General features: G+C 38.0%; 1 protein-coding gene and 1 non-coding gene across 4 annotated transcripts in view; both read left to right on the top strand.

Annotated features, from left to right (window-relative positions):
• The first annotated feature begins 1,032 nt into the window (after window positions 1-1,032).
• Window positions 1,033-1,106, top strand: trnan-guu (transfer RNA asparagine (anticodon GUU)). Its single transcript has one exon. It is a non-coding gene; the product is annotated as a tRNA-Asn (tRNA).
• A 2,307-nt stretch (window positions 1,107-3,413) lies between these two features.
• The window catches only part of dysf (dysferlin, limb girdle muscular dystrophy 2B (autosomal recessive)), a 100,240-nt gene continuing 83,109 nt past the window's right edge, over window positions 3,414-20,544 (top strand). For 2 of the 3 annotated variants that reach the window (XM_087835089.1, XM_087835088.1), the window contains exons 1-3: window positions 3,414-3,706; window positions 18,310-18,365; window positions 19,317-19,408. In XM_087835089.1, coding sequence (XP_087691215.1) covers window positions 3,619-3,706; window positions 18,310-18,365; window positions 19,317-19,408 — 236 coding nt within the window. In that variant the 5' untranslated portion in view covers window positions 3,414-3,618. Of the gene's footprint in view, window positions 3,707-11,218; window positions 11,971-18,309; window positions 18,366-19,316; window positions 19,409-20,544 lie in introns of those variants that run through there. The other variant, XM_087835094.1, reaches the window with a different exon arrangement.

The following is a 20,544-nucleotide window of genomic DNA, read 5'->3' as shown; positions in this document are numbered from 1 at the left end:
TTTTTTCTTTTTTAACAATAAATCAAAGAAACACAAAGAGTGATGCGTTGTAGTGATGATGTATCAGAACAGGGACTCAAACTAGCAGCCTTCAGCCTCTTCTGTATCTAGGCTTGCTCATTCACACCTATTGTTTCTAGCTGCCCACCATAACATCTCTGTTTACAGTCAGTACTGCATTTTACTCCATTAGCTGCAATTGAGTTGAAGTAACACTTAAACAAGTTTCTCTTCTGATGGACTTTGCTTTGTATCACAAAGTGGCTTGTTATAGTGTCACTACTAGTGAAGTTTTCTACGCAGCTTCACTAGGATGCTCATTCATTAGTGTCCATGGTTGTTGCTGTGGGTGTGAGAGGTCCTGGGTTCAAATACCGGACTCAATCCTGTTACCTATGAATCAGCGCTGGATGAAATGGGACGTTACTTGTCATATTCTCCAGAATCAAAGACACAGCTCTATCCTTCATCTGTCTGGCTTTTAAAAGGTAGAAACTTATGTGGATCAAGTGCTGTTCATCGTCTTTCGCTGTAGGGGTCGCCACAGCTCATCATATGCTTCCTTTCACGCTATCATTGGCATCACACCTCTGCGTTGGGGTATGAGTCTCGCTACGGCTGGGTCTCAGGTTCAAATCCCGTACGAGCCCTCGCAATCTTGCGTCAGGGTTTCTTCATGTAGTCTGTTCATGTTATCAAGTTATGTCATGTTATTATGTTGTGTTTAGCACAAATGTGTATGTCCCGTATGTGCACGTCTGTGTGCCCCCAGTACAGGTGCAAATGTGCGGGCGAAATTCCAGTTTTATTTTGCATAAAAGAAATGTGCAAAACACAATTTTAAAAATCTGAGCAAACAGAGGTCTCCTGTTTTCCAACGTTTTCCTGGAGAACAGGCAATGTGAAGTTCACACACAAGGGTACAGATGAAATAATGTCGCTGTTAATTAAAAAACAGACAGAGTTAGTCGTGCGGAATATTTGTCACACTTTTATTGGATTTGTTACATTTGGTACGGGGCTGGCAGCATGGTCTCTGTGGCGCAATCGGTTAGCGCGTTCGGCTGTTAACCGAAAGGTTGGTGGTTCGAGCCCACCCAGGGACGGCAGCTTTTGCTATAAATGTTAGATAGGCATTAAAAGCAAGCCAAACAGCTCTGCGATAACACAGATACGTCCTGTGTGGTTGGAAATTAATTGCTGGCACAAAAGTTGTCTAATGTTGTGTTTTCTCTGAGTTCATCTGATTAACTAAGTAAAACTCGTAGATCATCTAATTTAGCTTTCTGTGAGAATAGCATAAGTAAGTAACAGATCACTACTAATCACTAATTCAAAGCCACTTCTTGACATAACAGGTTTATCCAGGATTTGATTCTTACAAAGTGAGGACGATACCCCTATAGTCACAAAGCCCTACCGTAACTTTCAGCTGTCTAAAGAAATGTTCTTAAACAGAAGGAAAGTCAAGCATACACAGCGGCTCAGCTGCTCCATTTTCCAATCAAAATGTAAATACATCTTTTTATGTTATACAAATAAACAAATAACAATGTGGGAGAAAATCTAATTATGTCAGCCTCTCCGGAGAGAGGAGCATTTATAGGACCAATATCTTCTAATTAAAGTGATTGAAGATGTTGGGTGATGCACACAGTGTCGTTAACAGATTAGAAACATTCACAGCAGTACACACACGCATACACACACAAATTATTTTTATCCCTGCTCCCTCAAGTCAGCATGCTTCCCGTAAGCTCTCTACATGCTCGCCCTAAATGTGTAGATGACTGCAGCGCAGTGGGTAAAACTATAAATAGAAGATAAACAAAATCCCCCCCATGTCTGTTTGCAGCTTGACCCCATTACTGAACATATGCAGGGTTTTTTCATATAGTTGTTTTATTTACTGCATTATATATAAGCTTCTGCTGAAGGTTTAGCTGGTAGAAGAGAAGCAAATTCCAAAAAGTCACAAGTTCAAATTCCTTTGCTGCCTTCTCTCATTTGTGAGTTGGTAAAACTTTAGTCATGCGAGGCAGAGACTGGAATGAAGCCAGTCACATGAAGAGTCTTAACGTCTAGATTGCATTGTGATTCTGTTCACTGAGTCGAACAATATTTAGTGTTTAGTGCATGGTCTAAAGTATCACACTCATTCTTAGTCTGACTTTATTTGGAATTTAAAAGTGTATTTATCTAATCCCAATATCTTCATCACTCGTTCCAAACACTTTGGTGTCCCCTTAGAAGAAGGTCTGGTCATGTTTTCTTGCACTGCTACCCCCAAGACCCAGACAAGCGGAAACTAGGAAATTGATTGACTTATTTTTCTTAATTGCATTTCTGCATTAAAACGTAAGTGGAAACATAATTTTGCATGGTTATTTTCTGAAATAGTCAGAAAAATTCTCTCTCTCTCCCTCTCTCTCTGTCTCTGTCTCTCTCTCTGTCTCTCTCTCTCTCTCTCTGTCTCTCTCTCTATATATATATATATACATACACATATATACATATAAACACACATTTGAAATTCCTGATGATATGAACCAAAGCGTTCTAATTTGGACTTATTACTCAATAAGGTCAGATGGTTTTTCGAGTTGGTTTTGAAGTTGGTTCAATCGAGTAATTTGGCACACCTCAGCCTTATTCTCAGTCTCTCTTCCTTAAAAATGGCATGCCAATCTTTGGCTAACTGCATTTTAGGAATCACCTTGTTGGCACAGCGCTGTTGTTTTATGCTTGTCAAACTGTGCTATTTTTGACATTTACCTTAGATAATTCATGGGAAATCCACAGATTGTGACAGTGAACCCAGCAACTATGGTTGCTCTACACCACCTTTAAAGATCGTCTTTGATTGTACTACACTTTGCTTTGTTGCATCTGCATCGACTGGCACATTTTCTAGCCGCCCATGTGTTGGTTTAAGTTGGCAGTGTTTGAATGCTGATTCTGTTGAGGTAAAAAAAACTAAAGGCCATTGTGTTTGTGTGTGTGTGCATAAGTGTGTATGTTTGTGTGCCTTACTGGCCCTTTAAGCCAGCTGTGATTGAAAGGACAGTGTGTGTGTGTGTGTTCCTGTCTAGCTATCTTTGTGAAGATCGAAATCTGCATTGTACTATACTTGTGAGAACCAACAGTCACTTGTGAGGACACAGTCACCGGTCCTCACAAGTTTGAAGGCCTTTTTGAGGCTCAAAATGTGGTTTTAGTGTCAGGGTTACAATTAGGTTATGGTTAGGTTTAGGGTAAGGGGCTAGGGAAAGCATTATGTCAATGAAGGTCCTCACTAAGATAGCTGAACAGGCTTGTGTGTGTGTTTGTGTGTGTGTGTGTGTGTGTGTGTATGAGTCAGCTATAGTGCACTATGGTCTGTGCTACGTTTGTCTCGCGTTTGCGGGGAGTGAGGGAGACAGCTGAGAGCTGCAGATAGACCACTCGCTCTCTCAGTTCTGACTCTTGTCTCTTATCCTCATTTCACCCTCTCTCTTTCACTGCCATGGATCTCTTTTTATTTTAAGGATACGTTTTCTATATTGTCACCCTCATATGGATCACAGTGTGCTTCTTGCTTGGATTTGACAGCTGTGTGTGTGTATGTGTGTGTGAGCCATGCTACGCGTGTTCATTCTGTGTGCAGAGCGGTTGCAAACGCCGGACGATGACATCAGTGATGCCTACTGCAGCGTCACCTATGAAGGTACGGACGGCTTGTTCAGGGGGCCTGAAGGGGGAAAAAAACAGTTGAGAAGTTATTATTTGAAAGTGACCTCTGATTATCTTTCATGGGGTGGGGCAGAGAAAGAAGAGCTTACAGGAAAAAGAGACAGACCTAGAGGAAGAGGGAGAGAGGGGAGATGAGGATGTGAGCAACATGAAGAGTTAAAGCAGTCCAGAAAGTATGCCGACTGTGTTTCCAGTAAAGCACTTCTGTGTTTATAGATACCTGCAGTCTTTCAGCAGAGTTTATCTTATGAGGCGCTTCCTCGCTCGGCTTCAATTACAGCTTCAGTTTACACTTCAATTTAAAGTAACATCCAGGTTCTTATATTTAGGTGACCTGATAAAAAAAATTAATCTTGTTAAATGAACTGAGATTTCACACAGTCATGGTCTACATAAAACAAAGAAGTTATTCTTGTACATGACAAATGTCTGACTGTCTCTTTTGTGCTCCCATGAAATTGCCATTTGTGGTTATGAGTGATCTGTCGTGATAGCCGTTGGCCTGATAATCTTGAAATTTAATCCACTCATTTACTTCCCCCCTTAGGATGAATTATAATAGATCACTGCAACATTTCAACTGTCCAATAAATTGGTTTAATTTATTGAGCAAATTCTAGCTTACCTTCTAACAAGTTTAAAAACTTTGGTAAACATTAAAGGCCTGTATGCTAATGTTGTTACTGTTAGCTGTTATCTTTAAGTAGAGGAACTGAACCCTGAGCCTGAAACCTGAACTGAAATCTGAAACTTCAATTGTAAGTTAAAGTAGAGTGCATTTTACTTCCACAGGCCTCAGGTTTATAACCACATACCAGCAACATTTCGTCCTGTATCGTCTGTAAACGTTATTTAGTTGTGATTAGCAGATGCTAAGTAGCATGCTAAGGTTTGGAATTGCTAACCATTATCATAATTATTATTCTGTCCTATTATTCTGAAACATTTGTATTATTTGAAAATTAATTAATGTAGATTCAAGAGTTTTCCATGGATCTCTTTTGGATCACACTTTTCTATGTGCCTACAGGTCATTTCAAAGAGCTTGATGTTTAGCTGCAGAGCATTCAGATGTAACCTGACTTCAAATCTGTTAGTGCATTTTTGTACTTTGTGCCAAAATGGTGTGGAGTACAGAAGTTTCGATCTAATTTCAGGACACTGAAGGCACACTTAAAAATAATAAAACCAGTTCATGAAGGATTCATTTAAAGCCCCAAAAAGCAAATACAAAACTCAAATCCAGAAATAACCAAGGCACAACACACACTTTGACCAAGACTGAAGGGACAGCAGGGCTATTTATACACCGAGGGCTGTTAGGCACTAAAACGATTGTAATGACTGAAGTCCGTATTCACTCCTGTTAACAGGACTGCAACACATAAAACATAGCAATACCAAGGACCACAGCATTGTGTCATTCTGCTCGAGTGTTCAGCAAAAAAAGACTTTTGGACTTTTATGGACAAAAATATTTTATGACTCAGCCGATGTAAAGCTTGGATAACTTGTTACTCTGAGCAAATTTAAAGTATCTGGAACGTTTGTCTATGTTCAAATTAACAGTAAACACGTTGGTACTAATCTTGTATCCCAGCTGAGGAAAGTATTTAATTCATTTATTTGCTTTTATATAACATTTGGTTTGTTTTTTATTTTGTCTTAAATGTGTCATGAACTCTTGACACTATGACTATGCACAAATGTTTCCCTGTGTGATATAGGCCACACACACACACACACACACACACACACACACACACACACACACACACACACACACACACACACACACACACACACACACACACACACACACACACACACACACGCACGCACACAACTTCTGCAAGTCCTCTTTGCAATCTGTTTCAGGACAAACAAGTGTATTAGACTCGCAGTGTGTTATTGTGCATTCTTTTGTTTTAAAAATTTCTGCTTGGTTTTTCTAAGCAAAGTAAACTTTTTCACTTGAAGCACAAAGATGAATGGGGACTGTAATGTTTAACAAAAATTCTTAATATAGTAGAGCTGGTATAATTATTTGTGTTAAGGTTCTAATGTTGGGTTTTGACTTTGATTCTACATATTGTCATGTGTGTTTTTAGTGTTTGTGTGGCAAAGAACAGTTTAAAGATTTGGCTAGCAACAGGCCACTTTGATACTTAAGTTTTCATCCTTAAGTAATGGTCACTCAAAACTATAAAGTTAGTGTAACTTGCCTCTCTTAAGTTGAAGTGAGTTATTTTTTCTTTTGAAGCAGTGAGCTTCCAGTCATCCATCCATCAGCTCCTAGTTATCCATAGTTGGATCATGGTGCATGCCGGATAAACAGGGTATTCCAGACATCAACACTCTCCAGTTCCTTCTAGAGAATTCCAAGGCATTCCTAGGCTTATGGGTTCTTTATTTACAATGGGATATTCCAGCTGCATGTCTGGAAATCACCCTGAACAGATGGATGAGGAACCTCAACTGTCTCCTTTTAACATGGAGGAGCACTGATTTCATCATACAAAACTGCAGGCTTCTATGCACACTTAAAAACGTGATGGCATGATGACTTCCTGAAAGCAAAAAGATGAGATGCTTGGTTCTATAGTCTTTGGCTTGAAAAAATGAAAATATTCTAATACTCTAATATAGATCACAAAAAAAGAGTTACATTTTCCAGCATGCAGATAGTTTATCCTGTCTCGAGGTCGGCAACATTTGCAGGTGAAATTCATGTCTAGTTAACCATTGGAGACGAGAGATTTTGCAGTAAATGGTCAATCAGAAATTCATATTTTCTATAGATGTGGATCTGATGTTGTGCAGTATAAAATGTTGCCTTACATAAAATCTGCAATATAATTTTATTGGAGAAAAATAGGTGATGCTCTTAGGATCATGCAGTTCTTGCACAATCTTTAATGCATCACTGAAATCACTGTCTTTAAAATGTGACCATTTGGCAGATTTAAATGCCTGAATCATAGTAATGGTGAAAACCATAATCAGACTTTGTGTAATTATCAAAATTTGCAATACGATATAGTCTCTGCATGCAAATGAAAAAGTGGTCATTACTGTGGTGGGTTGGGACAAAACTCTGTGGCTGCTCAGTGAAAACATTGATGAACAGCTGAACACTCGGGTTATTTTTAAGCTTCTCCTCCTCACTGATACAGTGGAACCCCAACTTACAAAATTAATTCATTCCCGAGGCTCTTTCGTAAGTTGAAAATTTTCGTAAGTCGAAGCACTCATCGCGCCTTTTGAGTGAACGATAGGCTATAGGCTAATTGCTAACTGCAACAACAATACGTCGTTCAAGTGGAACAGCAAAGCACAAGTATGAAAGCCAAGGGGGTTGTCACTTGATTCGGAAGGCCTTGTGGGCATTGTAGGCATTCTGGGCTCAGCCAATTAGAGCCAGCAGATTTTCGTTAGGCGGGCATTTTGCCGTAACACGGGAAGAAATATTGCCGTTAAGTGCCTTTGTAACTTGAATTTTTCATTAAATGGGGTATTCGTAAGTCGGGGTTCCACTGTATCTGGCACTTGTTCTGCTTTAACTCATCTGCTCCCCCTGATAGCTGAATGCTGTCTCTGCTGCGTCTGCTCCTAAAAACTGCTGCATCATTTCTTTGAATCAGTAAGGCCTCAAATGCTACTGAAGAAGAAAGGATAGTAACAGATACCCTGGTTTGGAAAGTGTAAGCTCATTAGATTATTTCGATTGTTTCTGTCCTAACATCATCTGGTTTCTCTGCAGTGAGTCTAGGATTGTGTAAAGGCAGGAGACTGGACCTCAGAAATTAAAAAAATGCAGTTAGAGACTTTCATCTGGGAATGAATGAGGGGAATTTTATTGCACTAAATCAGATCCTACAATAACACAAAAATCAACTGACAAGCATACCACATTCACTGTATTGTAAAGTCAGGATGGCTAACATGGTACGAGAGCTAATCACACATCTGGCTGATAAAGAGCATCGTAGTTTAATGGCTCTATAGTGTAGCTGGTTTAGTTCAGCACTTAAACGTGAAACCACAACCTTTGAACCTAATGCAGCAGTGCGGGTTTGATTCCATCATGAGGTCCTTTGTCTTTGTTTTCAGCCAGTTACTTCCAGTTTTAGTTTGATACTTTGTTGTGTGCCTTTAGTTTCACTTCCCCTTGTCATCTTGAATAGTTTCAGCTGTCTCATAGTGGAAATACATGAACGTGCCTGTATTCCTTTGTTGTGTCATACTGTGTTCCTCCCATGTTAGTTCAGTTAGTATTTTTTCCCTGCTGGTGTCGGCTGTATTTTTGATCTTCATTATATTGTATTCTAGGTTATCATCTCCCTTTTTGGTCTCTTTAAGTAGTGATGGTCAAAGGCAGGTCTGAAGTTATTTTGCTGGAATTGTACGAGGTTAATTTTATATACGCATAAAATAAACTGAAACTGTGTTTGAGTTAATCATATAATCAAGTGTAATTAGATCTGCTGACTGCTTCAGAAGAACAAGATGTGTGAGCAGAGGGCAGATGAGAGGATGCTGCAGGAAAAGAGACACAGACTGACATGGCTTAGTTTATCAACACAGTTTACCTACATATGTGAACTTCCTTTAAATTTTATTTAAGATCAGAAAGTTTTCAATTACATTATACTTACGTGTTTAGCTTCTTTACAGTTTGATAATGGTAACAAAGCAGAGTTCAGACAGTTTAATCTATTACTAAATTTACTTTAGATAGTGATATAGGGTGCATACAATTTAAAAAAGCAGATATGAAGTATGAGAATTTGATGTTACTATAGAGAACTATGAGAGGACTATTTTGAGAATATGGGTTCAGATGACTGAAAAGCCGTAGCTGTTTAATGTAGATGTTTAAAGGTGATAATTAGTTACACACACAAAAAAAAGTTTTGTGTCTGTTTTCTTTGAGCAGCTGGGTACATTTGTAGGTACCGAAGTTCATATTTACTCAAGTGCTGGTCTCAAAACTCTCAGTAACATTGTATCTTTGCAGGTTGTTGCAGTTTATTTTCTGGCATGGTTCTGGGTCGCAGTGTTTGTGTTTTGGTCTTATGAATCTTTTTTGGTTATTGTTGTTGATCTCAAAGAATGGGTTACATTTACTAGTTTAGTTTTCTTGTGCTTTTGAGTTTTCTGATTGTACTATCATCTGTTGTGGTTCAGATGATTTTAGATTGTTTAGTTTCCTTTAGGTTTTCCTTTCCTCATGTCCTGTCCTTAGTGTCTCCTGTGGAAGTCAGTCTTGTCTCCATGTTTATTTACATCTCTGTTTCTTTCTCTTTCGCGCTCTCTCTTCTTCGTCTTAGTCATGTCTCTGTGTTCTGTCTCGTTACCTGTTCTCATGTTCTTCTCTTGGGTGTTTCATCCTTTTTCTCTTGAGTCGGTCGTGTGTTTGCATGTTTGTTTAACCTCATCTTAGTGTCAAGTTTGCATGTCCTGGTCTGCGTCTCTGTGTTTGTGCTACTTCCTGTTTTATTTTGACAGTTTTTGTCTCTTGTGTGTTATGTTCAGTTTTGCTTCCTCTGACTCATTACGACCAATTTGTTCCCGCTGTGTTCAAATGTGTTCCCTGATCTTCCTGATCACTCATCAGTGTATATATTGTCTCTATTTTCCTATGTTTTTTTGTCAGTGAGTCTGTTCATCTACATCTGTGTGGCTATGATCCTGGTGGGCCAGGGGTCCCAGTGTTTTCCCAGTTCAGTGTTTCTTGATTAGTTCGTCATTCAATCTGATTTTCTTATTTTTTTTATACTGTTTTGCCTGTCAGCCTGAATAAACAGTCTCTACGCATCTGCATTTGGGTCCTCTCGCTGCTCCACTCAATCTGCTGCTGCAGATCATGACACTTTCTTGGATACATGCTGATAAGTATAGTCTTATTTTGTTTGTTTAAATTGAATTTTTCTACTTTCCTAAGGATTCTGTCAAAAAGGCCTAGAGACTGGTTGGCAACCACCACACATCCTTAGGGACAAACAAATTGAATGACCGGTTGGTGTGTGGTTGCTGACAGTTGCTAGGTGGTGATGTCTGCAAAAAGGTTAGCAGATTCACACCCATAATTTTCATTTAAAAAGAAAAAAAAGTACAATTGTCCTGTAATAGACAGCAATGTCAAGCAAACAATCACCAGTAATTTGGGGAATAGACATTTTCCCTATGGTTGTCAGGGGACCACTGTGTGAACTCTAGGGTCATGTGACTGAAACAAAAGGTTGCATAGCAACCTTAAGCACACGCTTGCCTACATATTTTTTTTGCCTAGTAAGAATTGGCGGATAGGGGTTGCTGACTGGTCTCTAGGCCTTAAGTACGGATAATAAACACACTGGTGTAACTAGCTGCTCTTGAGTAGTTTGTACTTGAACTTATCAACTTTTAAGATTGCGTATAATCAGCTTCAAAGATCCAAAGTTATCTTAAAGGATCAAAGAGAAATTGACTTCACATGGGACACACTGAGTCGAGACTGAAGGCAGACAGAAATGCCCTAAAGTAAAAGAAATCACAACCGTTACAATTACAATATAAAGAAGAACTGATGTAAGATGAAAACATTTTGGACATAAAGTATAACATTGATTAAACAGCAGCATGGATACACTCCGGCAATTTTCAACATTTAATCAGAGGGTCAATTTTGTAGGTATCCTTAGAAATCAGATGAAACTGCACAGCTTTCAGTTACTGAATAAGAAGCATACTGACAGCCTACTTCTGTTAGTACTTCTCATGCAGATGACTAGATTATTTTCTCACCACTTTTCATAAAATATCATTTTAGAAATCAATTATAAATATTGTAAAGCTTGTGTTAAAAACCTTTCATTAAAAAACAAACCCATGAACTAGTTGCACGACAGCTTGTAGGACCCTTTTATTAACAAGTGAGTCATAGATTACCAATATTTCTTATTGTTTTATTGCTCAACACCTCATATTTTTTTCAAAATATTTCAGTATAATGTTTACATTATGAGGAATAACTTATTGGAAGGTGATTCAGGTTTTCCTGAACCACACTCACTTTATTCCAAATTTTAAAAATTTGGGGTATGTGTGTCCCCCACTTTACATCTGCAGGTGGTGCTATCTCCCTGTGCATCTAGCTGACACTGGAATTTATGTGTCTTAGAGTTAATGCTCACAACTCTTCAACTCTGCTGCAGCTAGCCTACATTTTTCTGACAGAATATTTAAATTAACCTTTTATAAATGTTCCACAACTTATCTCAGTGCAACTAAAACTTTTGGATTTTTCGACCTGATTTCGCTGCGAAGGGCACACATAGACCCTAGTTGATCATTTCAACCAATTAAGATCGTGTCTTTGTACAAGAAAATGCCAATTTTGAATTGATAAATCTAACTAAACAAAAGCCACTGAAACTCCTGGAATTATATACCAGTTAATTTTATAGGATTTTGAAGGAAATCCAGAACATTGTTCCAAATTCCATAAGAACTGTTGGTTTTAGCAAAGGTGACGGTTTACTGAAAACATGAGAGAGATGGAAGCAAATAAAGGGATTAAGAGAGTGACTGAAGTGAAAGAGGTGTGCAGGAAAATGTTTGGGCAAGACAAGGAAATAACCAGAAGACGAGAGGAAAAGAGCACAGGAAATGTTGAGATTTCCTTTGGTTGTTGGGTTCCTGACATATTTGCTCACTGCCCTCTTTCCCTCCGGGAGTGTTACAGTGAGAAGAAAGGGACATCTCCGACTGAGAAGAAGAGCTTTTATTTTGTAGTTACTGAAAGAGGGAGATGTTGTGAGGCAATGTGGAGAAGCTATCTGAGGATATTTTCCTTTCTGAGTTTTCTGGATTTTCATTCATCTTTCTGACTATTTTTCTTTCATGTTTTTGGTCATCAGTTTTTGGCAAATAAGGAAATAAGTTACTGATTTTTAAAAAAAAAAAAAAACGTTATCTCTTCTTTTTGGTCTTTACCTTGTAACTTTTTCGCCGTTACTGCTTTGGTTGTTATCATTACAAACTTCCTGTAGTCATGTAATCAGCGGTTCATTCGGCACTGGATCCCCCTTGCACTAACCCTGTGACAGCGGGATTTGGTTTGTTCATTTCTGAGCAAGTTTTTACAGCCTTTCAGCTTTCAGGATCGTGCTGTGTTCAACATGTTACGCTGTATTATTCAGCGGGCCAACAACTTGAAACACTCTGACCCTCAGGCCAGTGTCATTTTCAGAGGTAAGAGGATTATGGGATGTTCAGGGCATGCATAAAGTCAGGGAATAATTGGATCAACTTGGAAAGTTGCCTGTTAAAAATATCAAGTAACGTGTTCAAAATAAAACTGTTTCAGTTCTCTTAGCTTGTTCTTTGGTTTTTGGAAATATCTGTTTCTTTGGCTGCTGAAAGCTCAAGCTGATTCCAGTGTGTGTGTGTGTGTGTGTGTGTGTGTGTGTGTGTGTGCATGCGTGTGTTTGTTGTGCTTTTTTTTTATTTCATTTGACTTGAAAATTAAGGTGTCATATATGTAATTTGTAAAATTATGTTACTGTAGAAATAACAGACCATTGAGTTGATTGTAGTATTGCTGATGTCCAAGTTGAGTTTCGAATGAAAGACACACAATTCTTGAGTCTGTGTGTCTGGATGAATGAACTAGACATTTCACTGCAGCTATTGTACACAGTTTTTTTCCAAGAATATAACTGTGCACATATCTGTGACAGATATCTAAGAAATGTGGGTTGCAAATGCTGCGAGTTGAGGCGAATGCTTTTGAATGGAAAATGCCATTTATGTGCTATTTCTCAATATTTAGCATCACTGAACAATGGGCTGGGAGGTCCCATTCATTCAGCTGTCTTTGATCAGTGGTTGTTGATCAATGGTCATGAGAATTTGCATAATCATGATTTAGAAACTGACCTCCCAGCCCATTGTTCATTCAGTGGTGCTAGTTTCATGCATTACTGTTTATAAGATTGGGGAAACCTGCAGTCAGCTGAGATTGAAGAAGTTACTTGGATGAATGACGAAACGTTTCTCCCACTGAAAATGCTACGTCCAGATGAACAGAGTCCACTTTTGGACACTCAAATATAAGTTGCTTGAAATCACCTTTTATTATTTATTCAAGACTTAAAGCCAGAACTGCAGCCTCCAGTCTAGACTTTGTGATGGCTTAAAATCAGAAAATACCTAGGACGCAACAAAGTAAACAAAGTTTTGGATTGTAATGTCATGATCCTGTTGGTTTTTGCCACGATTTCAATATTGGATAAGTGCAGAAGCTCAAAGATTCCCAGTTTTTAGAGAGGGAGATGTTGCAACACCTAAAAAAGATGGAGAAAACAAACAAAATAAATCTTTTTCTACTCTTGTACCAGTGCTCATAGATTTCTTTCTGGTTGGCGACACCTATTGTTCAGTAGAATACTGCAGCATGTGGGACACGCCCTCTTCTCTATTATACATGGTGACAGGGCTGTGGTGATGTCACAATCAGCGACAATAAATGAGCTCTTAGCTACTTTGCCTCAGCGGCATTCCTGTTTTCCTATCTGATTTTCCTGTAGGCCTACTTTCCATGACAGTATCTGACTCCTTTATGAAGAGAGCTCTGCTTTCTACTTCCTGCCTTTGTCCTAACCGTTTTCTCGTGCCATCACACAAATACTTGTATCATCGTCTTACCTCAATCTATTGCTAATTTTAAATTGAGTGCACAGATCAACAGCCCACTTTTAACAAAGACTAGTGTAAGTCTCTTTCAGGGTTTAATAAGCGACGTGCCAGCATATGTTTTTCCTATTTTGTTTACTCATGCATATCTCACCCTTCTCATACACTCTTAAATTAAGTGAATTTGGTGCAGTGACTCTGCATCTTTCCTTTTCCAGCAGAGCCAGTCGACTCTGATGTGTGGAAAATGATTCAGTGTGGCAAAGTGAAACTGAAACCACTCTGTTATGTCTCTTTCCTCCCACATCCACATTCATATTATGGCTAAACAGCAGAACTTCTTTCTTATTGTGGGGAAAAAAAGCTTACTGAACTATAAAGTGATAAAGCAGTGCCTTGGACACCTTAAGCATCAAAAATGAATGTTATAATCCATTTATATACTTAAAAAAGCATGGAAAATAAATGAGTTGGTGGCTTTTTCCCCCCCACAAAATGGAGTTCCAATAACTTGAAGAATTTAGAGTTCAGAAAGAAAAATGACAGAAAAAGTGAAAGAGAATTTTCTCCCCTCAAGAACACAGATATGTCCATTTTTAGAAATCAGAGATGTTAGTAGTTGACGCAACTGTTATATGAACTGACTAATCTCAACAGATCCAGAGGGAAGGATATGCATTTTCTGCATTTAATGTATTCAAAACGGTTTGTGGAAATGTATCCCAGAGTTTCCAGAGCAATTCTGACCCATAATAGTGACCAATACAATAGACACTTTTATGGAAACTCTTTCTTAACTCCTTCTGCACAAGGTTATGATGAGTGCTAATGCACAGACAGATGACTGTTTTTTTTCCTCTGCTGTGTTTGTGAGCAATGGGTCTATGGGTGCTGTGATTAAATCTGGCAACGTGTGCTGGTGTTTGTGTCCTAAAGGCAGGATTTCCGGCCAAAGTGTTTATTGTCACAGTGAGCGTTGTTCTCAATCAAAACAGAAATAAAAGCTGGCAGCACTGTGCTATTTATAATGTGGATCAGACTCAGCTGCTGGTACTGTTCTCAATTACTCCACACAGACACTCCTTAACCAAACAGGAGGCAACAGTACTAAACACTTAACACTTCAAGTCTACAAACTGTGACACAGTCTCTATTTCCAAAGTCACTTCTTGAAAATAATTGAAACATAGTAACATTTACACATAAATTTTATATTGTTCAGTTTCATATTACTGCTTTAAATTGTCAGTATCAGTCAGCCAAGTATCATTGGCTAAAATACAGAACCATGAGTTACTCCTAATAGATGAATGAGAGACACTGTAAAAGTGCTCAAGCAGAGTGCAAACACACACAATAAGAACCTAGAAAACACATCAAATACGTAAACTGAGATATTTCATTATTTCTAATCTCTCCAAATATTATTGGTCCAAACATATCAGGCTCTGAAAACTACATGGGCGATTGGTTGTTCATGTGACCATAACTCCTTAAACTTTGAGCTGACTTTAAAAAATACATGTCCACACACACAGTGAAGGTCTAAATCTAGGTTTCCTATACGTGTCTGAAAACCCAGAGGGCTGTACTATTCTATTCTCAGCTCATAATAGAAATGTGCCAAGCTGAACCGGGAAGTTAATACTGTGCCACTTCCTCTCTGCAGGTTCCAAACTGTGGCACCAGCACTTGGGAGATTTCTAGAGTTGACACGCACAACACATACACATTCACACATGAATCAAATGTAACCTCTCAACCTTTCTGTGGAAGGGTGGAGATGTTTTTTTTATATCCCACAAGAACGGAGGCACTCTTACGTAGGTAATTTGTGTGTGTGTGTGTGTGTGTGTGTGTGTGTGTGTGCACTTGCTTGGGTGTGTAAAGTTGAATTAATGGTTTTATTGCTCTCTGTTTGTGTTTGTGTTCTCAAACTTGGTGATCGCTGTAGGGAAAACAGGAAGGCAAACAACTTTTGTCCGAGTGTGTGTGAATGGAGACAATGTGAGTGTGTGTGTGTGTGTGTGCATACTGGGAATACATGTATTAAAAATATTAATTGTACTCCAGTTGAAGCCAAGGATATGTGACCAATGACCTTTGGTTTCCAAAGGGTCTGGAAATTTTTAGACAACCAGACATGCATGTTTAGAGCGCTAAAAAAAGTGTCCACGCAGAAAGAAATTCGCAGAAACGTGGCGACTAGAGACTAGAGAAATTCAACAACATCAGTGACTTCAATCTACTATGCTATCAGGGCATTGTGAAGTGGGAAGGTTCCAAATATAGACAGTATGTATAGACGACTGACATAAGTACTGTGACATCACCCACTGGCTTCTGAATTTCTGTTTTGAAGCCTCGAGATGACTGCTTCCATCCTAACCATGTTGGAAAAGCTAAGATGAGACAAAGAGGTGTCGATCTGACTGTAAAAGCCAACACTCATTGGCTAATGACTCGTGATTGACAAGTCACAAGTCAATGTGGCTTTATAACACAGATAATACCATTTTATAACATTGTATGACCAAGATTGATAAAACAGAACCTCATTCTTTATTTAATATAACCCCTAATAAATGACTGAACCCTTCAACTCAGCAGTTTAGCTATGAGATTCAATTCAATTCAATATTATTTATTTCATGAAAAATCACAACAACAATCACCTCAAGGCTCTTTTTATTGTAATGCAAAGAATTTTAGAGAGAAACCCCAACTATCAAACCGCCTATGAGCAAGCACTTGGTGACAGTGGAAAAGAAAAACTACCTTTTAATAGGAAAAAATTTCGGCATAACCTGGCTCACGGAGGGGCCACCGTCTGCTCCAACCGTTTGGGGGTGAGGGGAAAAAATGGGATGTTATTTTCCCATGAACTGCTATAGGACAACAAGTCTTTGTTCAACTCAAGTTATCACCATAGTGTGGCAGGTTTTTAGGCACAACTGCATTGACTTAATTTTTTTGACCTGGAAGTTATGTCCACGTTTGATACTCCCTGTGGTTCTAAGATAAACTTGTGTCAACTTTGAGTTGGATGATATGGCAGGGTGATGAATCCAGAAGGTTACCAGGGCAAGCTGAGCCTAGAATGTTGTTGGTGACCAAACCTAAGCAACAAAATGATGTGCAATGAACAAATAGCTTCCTGTGTGGACACCCTTTTACTTTCATTTTTAGCATCTCCTGTCCTCTTATTACATTTTTCTGTTTCTCTTTTTTGCACATTTTATGCACCAGTTGTTTAAGTTATTCATTCAGCATTTTTTATTTACTCATGGTTAAAAATCTGTAATTGGTCATATTTCACTTTTGTAACCCCCTGACCTTTCTTGTTTTATTTGCACTTGCCTTTAAAATACATCATAATGTAAAAAGCATGTCTGTAAAAGCTCCTCAAGAATAACTTAAGTAATTTTTAAAATAATCTAATCTAATGGGATTATCAGATAAACAACTGCAGTCAATACATGCAAAACTACCGTCATTTGTATCAGCTTCAGCTGTCCTTGGTGACATTTACCAGGAATTAGCATGTCATGGAAATGAAAAGGTAACTTCAAAGATGAAGACAATGACCATTGACTCTGTTTCCTTTTATCTGGAAGCACCAGTTTAGTCTCTGTCTCAATCAATTCCTGTTTTACCAAAAATAATTGGAAACTGTGATAACTGCCCCCCTGTGTGATAACTCACATTATCACATGTTTGTACACATATTGTTTCATAAGTGGCCTTGAGTATTTGAGTACCTATTCTGGCAGGGTATTAACCTGTCTCACCTCTCACTTCTGGTTAAAGCTGGCTGACGGCGGGCAGGAAATCAGAGCTCCGAACTTCATGTTACAGGAAGCCATGGAAAGATAACACACATATACAAATAAACCTATTGTGTGTCAGTAGTTATTTTAGAGCAGAATATTTATACCACTGTTTATGTGCGAACTTTGGAGGAATTACAATAAAATGTATGTCAGTAATCATCACACAAAATGAGCTGACTAGAATTGATATACTTATATTATTTAATCTTTACAACAACTTAAAATACAGATAATAAAAATTACATAGTAAGTTCAATCTTTGCAATAGTCTTAATTTTGTTTACCAAAAATAGTATATATTTCAACTTTAAACTCTGACTTTAGTATTTTTTTATGGAGAAGGGTAATTTATTCCAAAGTTTTAAGGTGCAATGTGTAAAATTTTTTTTTGTTCTTATGTTTTAACATTCAGAATAACTTCATATCTTTGATTAGCATAACCATGAACGAGCGTAAAAAAAGTTTCATGTGATGGAGCAGTTCTTCTTCTCATTATACAGGTACATGAGTGGTAAAGATAAACAATCCACCCTTACTGGAACATTTAACTATTTTATTCTACACATTTCATTAAAATGTTTGTCAGTGTGGATAGTGTAGGATAGATAGGGGTGACTGCATAGACTTTTCTGAAGGCCCTTACTGAGTTATTATTATGCTTATTCAAAGTTGGAGTAGATCAGGACACAACATTTTCTTTTCTATTGTTAAAAATATTTTTTTCCACTAATATGATTTTTAAAATTTGTTTTTTAAGATGGCTATGCTCATAAATGTTGGTCAAAACTTTACTTTGTAAGTAAAGTTTGCACTATTAGTTGAGCTAATAGCAGAGCAAATATATTTGACACACAGGTTTCTAACTTGTTAAGTTGTTGGTTACTGCAAAAAGGAGACTTTCAGTTTTTCCTAGATGGCGTTAAAATTTATTTTTCTCATTTCTGACACAACTTAAGGTCAATATCTGTATTGACCTTAAGTTGTTAATATCCTAAGATGTAGGATTATCTTCATATAGAAAAATTACAAACATTACATTTTTCATTTTCTATATCTTTTTCAGGGTCCAAGAAGAAGACAAAGGTCATCAAAAACAATCCTAACCCTGTGTGGAATGAGGTAAGTCCCCCATTAAGCCACAAATTCATCAACCTAGGTGTGTGATAATGCAATGTCAAATATTAAGTATATTTTAATTATTAATGTGAGAATAAGTTATAACCTAATTTAAAAGTAAGGCATTGCTTGGTAAAGGACTCAAAGTGGAAAATGCAGGATGAGTCCTCCTCTTGCATACAGTCCTGGAGTCCTCATCAAAGTGAAGCAGCCATAGATTCATATAGAAACTCAAAATACAGACAAAAATAACTGAAAACAAAAAAAGATCTAGTAAATATATAAAGATAATGTTTTATTTGGTAGAATGGCAGCAGCCTTGCAATTTAGGTAAGTCTGTTGTTATGTTACATTAATCTACCATTGGGTCCTATCAATGCTAGTTTTGACTGCTTCTTTATTCATATCTGGTCGCAACATCAGGCCGCTCAAAGTGAGTAAAATAATTTGCTACCTGAAAGTTAGATCTGACTTGGAAATTTGTAATAATTAACATAAATGCTTAAGATAGAAATTTGCCGTATGTAGTCAGCAATTTGCCATTAACATGAAAGTTAACATTAGCTAACGTTAGTCAGAAAAAAAAACTGTTTGATTTTACTTACACAAGCCTGTATGAATGATGTTTTGGGAATTCAAATCAACCGTGAATTGACTTTCCCCTGGGTTAGCTTACCACCTATCTAGCTTACCCTAAAAACACAACTCAGTGCATTTAGTAAGTTTGCAACATTACGAGCTGGTGAAATTGTGACAACATCTCTGTATGGGAGCAAAATAACCAGACCAAAAAATTATTTGCAATACTGCAGTAAAGTTAGAAGTACTTCACAAATATAATGCAATAAAGGTGCAGTAAGGATATTACAAAATATCATCATTAAAATATTCTGCCTATAAGATCCCATTTTCACTCTTTTTTCTTTTAACATTTCTTTCCTTTGTGTCCGTCAGGGTTTTGAGTGGGATCTGAAGGGGATTCCTCTGGACTCTGGAGCTGAGATTCACTGTGTTGTTAAAGATCATGAGAAAATGGGGAGAAACAGGTACTGTGTGCTATGCTAATTACATGCATTCAGATGGGGCATCAAAACACTGAAGAAATATAAGGCATTTCATTTACACAAAATGACCCTGAAAAAACTTCTTTAAGTGGTTTTCCTTTTATAGGCAGGCAAGTGTCATAACTCAGATGGTGACAGATCTTATCATTAGAGATTTCCAAAAAAGAGGCATAATTGTTTTAAACAAGAAAAATGGATCAAACCCATAAATACAACTGAAGAGTAAAAGGGAAAGGTCTGTTTTAAACTCCAAACATAAACGGGCTATATTTACTTTTAATCACTCATCACTGGCAGCTGTTTGTAAATCATTTTAAACTTTGTGCTGGCCAACAGACAGATAAAGAGGCGATATGTACAAATCACCCCTGGGATAATAAATTTAGGATTGTCATACTAAGTTTGAATAGATGGAGCTGCACATTGTCACAGTAGCTATGTGGCCAGTGGACCCCTCAGTGGGTTATTTTTGGATTGTTTCACTCGATCAAGATGTCAGGCCAGTCAGAGTTCTTTCGGAAGGGAAGGGCAGGAACGAAAGAATCAGGTCTTCCCCTCATTGTGGTATTTATTCTGCCAAATTCCCACCCATTCACTCTCTGTTGTGCTGAAAGATGAATGGATCCATAAATCAGCCACTCAAATTACAGTGGAACTTGACTGTGTCTCAGCTGTCAGCATGAATCCATTATCGTTGTACTGAGTATTTGTTTTCTAAGGAGCTTCAAGAAAAGCGATTGGTCGTCTTTAAGTTTCCTGAAGACGTTTCACCTCTCATCTGAGAAGCTTCTTCAGTTACCCACTACTGATCATGTGCCTCACCACATGAGCCAAAGTGTGAAAAAAGGCATGGGTCATGAGTTTTCCAATGAAACCATTGTGAGACCTTGCTACACCCTATCATGTGACTTATTGAGATCACCTAAAGCAAGATGGGATTGGGGGTTGAGGCGCCTGTGGAAGGGATCTCAAAACTGCGTTGTAGGTGGCAGACCACCTCCTCTAATCAAAGATGGTCATTCACAGTGGGGATAGATAGCCTCTTGAGGGACAACTCCCACTGGAGTTTAAATGCCATTTGGTTTTAGGACTGCAGGAGTTTCTCAGATGAGACATGA

The sequence above is a fragment of the Neolamprologus brichardi genome, chromosome 3 (genome assembly GCF_056152115.1).
Source record: "Neolamprologus brichardi isolate AB-2024 chromosome 3, ASM5615211v1, whole genome shotgun sequence".
NCBI classification, from domain to species: Eukaryota; Metazoa; Chordata; class Actinopteri; order Cichliformes; family Cichlidae; genus Neolamprologus; species Neolamprologus brichardi.
Note: the sequence above shows the minus strand (reverse complement) of the source record. Positions and strands in the feature narration are given on the sequence as shown.